General features: G+C 40.7%; 1 protein-coding gene across 1 annotated transcript in view; it reads left to right on the forward strand.

The window, feature by feature from the left end:
• The window catches only part of LOC134178537 (coiled-coil domain-containing protein 87-like), a 13,177-nt gene extending 8,632 nt beyond the window's left edge, over positions 1 to 4,545 (forward strand). The window contains exons 6-8 of the mRNA XM_062645410.1: positions 520 to 581; positions 638 to 718; positions 4,121 to 4,545. Of these exons, the coding sequence (XP_062501394.1) occupies positions 520 to 581; positions 638 to 718; positions 4,121 to 4,252 (275 nt within the window). The 3' untranslated portion in view covers positions 4,253 to 4,545. The remainder of the gene's footprint in view (positions 1 to 519; positions 582 to 637; positions 719 to 4,120) is intronic.
• Positions 4,546 to 5,000: the final 455 nt, after the last annotated feature.

Consider the following 5,000-nt stretch of genomic DNA (forward strand, 5'->3'; position numbering starts at 1 on the left):
AATCCTTGAGGCAGAAGAATGACAATGTTGGTGACTAATCAAACCTGCCTTGTTAAATGCCTGAAATGAACAGCCAGGGTGGTTACAGTGCAGAAGACGCTCAGTTTTACGAGTCTTTGTTCTTGCCGTTGTTTCTGTCGTCTCTGAGGCTCTTCTCTTTCTTTTCTGATTTCTTGTTGAAATGCGCTGCACTACATTTGATGATGGAGCACCAAGAGTGCGCTCTTCAGCTCTCTCCCTCCAGGATTCTAACAAGTTACATTGTTTGAGGTCACCAGATACACCATCATTCTAACACACACACACACACACACACACACACACACACACACACACACACACACACACACACACACACACACACACACACACACACACACACACACACACACACACACACACACACACCAGATGGATGGGTAAGTGAATGGAGAACATATGTACATTCTAATTTCGATATTTTGTATAAATGTGTTGGGCAACAGGTGCTCAAGACTATTTGCTGTTGTACTTCACTAGGAACTGTAGGCAGCTCTAGCTATCGTCTTGCTGAGGCAAAAGGCAGAGAGAAACTTTACAAGGCAAGTTTATGACGTGCTGAACAAGTGATTTGTCTCAACCTTGTTGATTGTCTTAGCGTTTGGAGCCATTAGAAGCTGCTGCACAAGCCACCGTTTTATTAGTACAAGACAAGTTAGGAGATACAGTTACTTATGAGGTTTGCTTGTCAATTCTACATAATTTTTGTGCCTTAAAATTTGTTTGCTTGTTTGCCAATCTAAACTGACTGACTGACTAGCATCATTTATTATACACAAACCTCTATGTACAGAACACTAAAAGTAAAATATTATCAATTACAGTTCAAGTCAGTGGAATCACGGTTACAGCAAACTGAAAGTAAAACTATACCCATGCAAATAGTAGTTGAAGATCAATAACTAACTAACTGACTGACTGACTGACCAACCAACTGACCAATCGACCAACCAGTTTTTGTATTGATACAATTATCAAATCCTGGTGAACCTTCAAGTCGTCAATTTTCAGCAGTTGATCAGAAATGAAATGCTGTCTTATGTCTCATTCGTTGTGGTGAAATGTCAAGGGCAGCCAAAGTTATTAATAGTAGTAATGGTTTAGCATCAGCCTCAGAAGAAACCATTCAGAAGGGATAAACACCCAAACAATCAAAGTAACATTAATTTTGATTGTCTTTAGAGTAGTGCTGTCTAAGCGATTTGCCTCTCCCTAGTTGCATTTCTCAAAGCTATTAATAAATGCCCAGTCTCTGGCCCTTCTGGTAGGCATTTTGAACATTTATGAGTCATATGTGAAAACAGATCAACTAGTGATGGTCTTTTCACAGTCTGTTCTGCTATTGGTGAAGGTCAGACACACGATGTCATCTCTCTGTTCTCAGCATCACGATTCATAGCCATTGCCAAGGGTAATGGAGATGTTTGTCCCATTGCTATTGGAGAATGCCTCAGACGCCTGACAGCTAAAGCTATCTGCTTTGACTGCAAAGAATCTTTTTGTCCTATTTTGACCTTATCCAATATTAGTCTCTTGCACAGCCCCTCTTAAAACGTGAGTGCGCAAGGAGTGGAGAGATCACCCCCTCTCTGCTCCTCGCATGTGCGTTAAGTGGGGCTGTGCAAGAGACTAATCCAGCATGGGGTATCTACACTTTCAGGCTCCGAGCTCATTGTCTATCATATCCAGCTTCTGCTTGATGCCAATCTGTCTTGGATTTTAATCAAGTCTGATGTTTCCAACGCATTTAACAGTGTGGACAGATGCGGTCTTGTGTCAGAAGTAAACGACAACTTCCATGAGCTCTTACCTCCTGTTAAACAGATATGTGGAAGTTCAAGTCCTCTCATCTTCCAGCAAGGATCACAACCTATCATCTTTTCATCACAACAGGGGGTATATCAAGGCAATCCATTGGGACCTACTCTTTTTGCTACTTCAAGCCACTCTACATTGGTTTCCATGCAAGCCCAATTCCGGAAGCTGTGATTCTTGCCTATTTGGATGATGCCTTCATTGTACGAAGTAAGAGGTAGCTCTTCTAGCTTTCACAACTCTTAAGAACTTATTCTTACATCTCAACTTAAAGATCAATCACTCAAAATGTGAGTTATTTACACACAAAGGTGTTGACCAGTCATCTCCTATTCCATCCGGCTCTATTGTATTGAGCTGTCCCATTGGTACTGACAGCTTTGTTTGTGAATCATGCATGGCATCTGTAAACTCAGGATCAGAGTTTTGTACCCGAGTCTGCAACTTACAAGATTGACAGAGTTCAGTTCTCCTGCTGTAACACTGTCATTCCACGTGTTTCAACCACTTGACACGATCAATACATTAAACCTTATTGCAACCAGCATCTTAGAAGCATGATGACCTCAGACTTCAAACATTCAAGAAAATTATTGGTCTGGACAATCTGCCTCCAGTTTCTCAAGATCAGGTGTTGCTACCTGTGAGAAATGGTGGATTTGTTATTTCGTCTCTCAAGACAATTTTACCTGCTGCCTTTATTGCTGGATGGGCGCACACGGTCCAAGCACTACCCCAGAGGTTCCTAAATTTTGTCATCTTTGTGAGACACATCTGCATTTGTAGGCAAAATTGCTTACAATTTAGATGAAGCTGCTAATTGATTCCCCTTCTTAGATTATCAGAAAAAGACTCACTTTCACCATGAACTCGTCTCGGCACAGTTGTGGAAACTTCAACATAATCTGTCTAATGCTATATTACTGAAGGAAATGCAGCAACTTTCCTTGAATCTGTCAACTCTGGCAGGGATGCTGCAAGATTGCAGTCTCTTCGGGGCCCAGCTTCTGGAGCTTGGTTGGATGCTGGCCCTTCTTCTAGCAAGTTCGCACTATCGGTCCCAGGATATAAATTGGCATCTTGCATGAGATTGGGTCTACCCTTGCCATTCGGAAGTTGGGTTTCTAGTCGTGAATGTGGTTCAGTAATTTTGATGCAAAGGGCTTCCATTTACTTACATGCAAGACCGGTCGGAGGTCCAGACTGGCAACACAACAGTATTGGATCAAGTTGGTAAGATTGCCTTCGTGAACTTGGCATACATCATCGCAAAGAGCAACAAACCAATATAGTAACAGTGACAATAAACCAGTTGTATTGGACACAGATATGGGAAATCTCTCGATCTTGACAAATCTTTCACCCACCTGTGGAGTATGACGTCTGTAAATAGGGCAGCAAAAAGTTGTGGGTTTGCTGCAAAGAAACGAGAATGCATCAGAATCTCAAAGTACAGTCAAGAACGTCTGCCAAGTGGTGATCTGCCAGCCTTCATTCCCCTTGTGTTTGAACATTTTGGGTGCTGGGGAGAAGAAGCTACAAAGTACTTGAGACATCTTTCGAAGAAGTCTCGTGACGACCACAGAAAGCCTAATGCATCAGAATTCAAGAACTTTTGGACCAGACTTATGGCTGTCATATACTCAACAATGCAACTGTTGAGTTTTGCTAATAAACAAGATTGACAGACTTACCAGCACCGAATCTCATAGTTGCACTCATGACTGGGATGCCCAGTCCACACAAGCAGTGTAACTTTTGCATAAAATTTGCATGTATAATTTAGAGTTCAGTCAGACAGAACTATCTGATTTCTGTATTAGCTGCTTATAGTTATATGTTAACATTTATTTAACCAACCAACAAACCAACTGGCTTGCAATAACTATGTTTGGTTTGTTTGTTTAATTAACAGTCTATTGCCTCTCTACTTGTTGTAGGTCTGTTAGCTTGCTCCTTTGTTTGTGTTATTGCTTTCTTTCTTTCCTGGTTTGTGTTTGACCAATTAATTTGCTTGCCTGTATGTCTGTTTGTCTTCATTTGCATGAATCTCTTCGTCTGTTTGTCTGTTTGTCCTTTGGACTTATGTGATTGTTTGTCTGTGCATTTGTTTAATTGTTATGCATTAGTGTGTTACCCGTGTGCATCTACTTGCTGTGTTCTAATGTTTCTATTTATTTATTTATTGCTGTTGGAGATGTGAGTGTATTGTGTCAGTTGTTGCATTCAGCAGTAATTCATGTAAGTGCAATTTCAACTTTTCTAGGGCCGACCATACATAGAGAAGATACGTTTCGACAGGGTTGAAATGCTTTATTGGTTGCAGCAGGAACGACGACGAGAGGCTTTGGTGTCAAAAGATCTTCCACCTCTTGTTGCTTCAAAGTCTAACATCTGACTGCTGCAGATACAAATGTTCTTGTACAGTGCCATAATAATTACTGCATCATCTGGTGTTTTATAATATGTATTATTGTTTGCATTGCAATAATATCTTCACGGTATTTTTATACATGGACGAAGACTCTGAAAGTGTGAAAGTGTGCTTTTTGGAGGCTATTTATGTAACCTCTTGTTTGTACTGCTTACACACACCCTGGGGAAAAAGTGTATGGTGTAAGAAATGCTGTTTTACGTCTTGATAAGGTGCTTAGATATACGCTCTCAATTCCCACATATCAGTTTGTAGACAATAATAACAATGTCACATTTGTCTCCAGCTTTTGCCCTTTCTTCTCCTGTAGGACAAAACTGTCCTCTATCATAGTTGTGTTTGAGCTTTCCAGATTGCGATTTGAAGATTCGCTTACAGTTAATACATTGTAATGGTTCTAGTTCATAACCTGAAATGCATTCCCTCTGATTTTTGAATTTTCTCTACTCTCCTTATCTTCAGTTGTCACTCTTGCTTCAACAATTGATCTAACTCCTGTGGTACAAATGTCTCTACATTGTTGTCTTTTTGGGGTGAGTTGAGACCAATTATCACTTATTCCTCCATGGGGTGGACAAGGAGAAACTAACCATCCATGCATGATCTAGCAATAATCTTCCATGCGTTCAAGATGTCCTAACCATCTTAGACTACTTGCCATTAGTGACTCTGCAGGTGTTTCCAGACATCCCAGCATCCGACGAATACCATT

The sequence above is a fragment of the Corticium candelabrum genome, chromosome 4 (assembly GCF_963422355.1).
Source record: "Corticium candelabrum chromosome 4, ooCorCand1.1, whole genome shotgun sequence".
Taxonomy (NCBI): Eukaryota; Metazoa; Porifera; class Homoscleromorpha; order Homosclerophorida; family Plakinidae; genus Corticium; species Corticium candelabrum.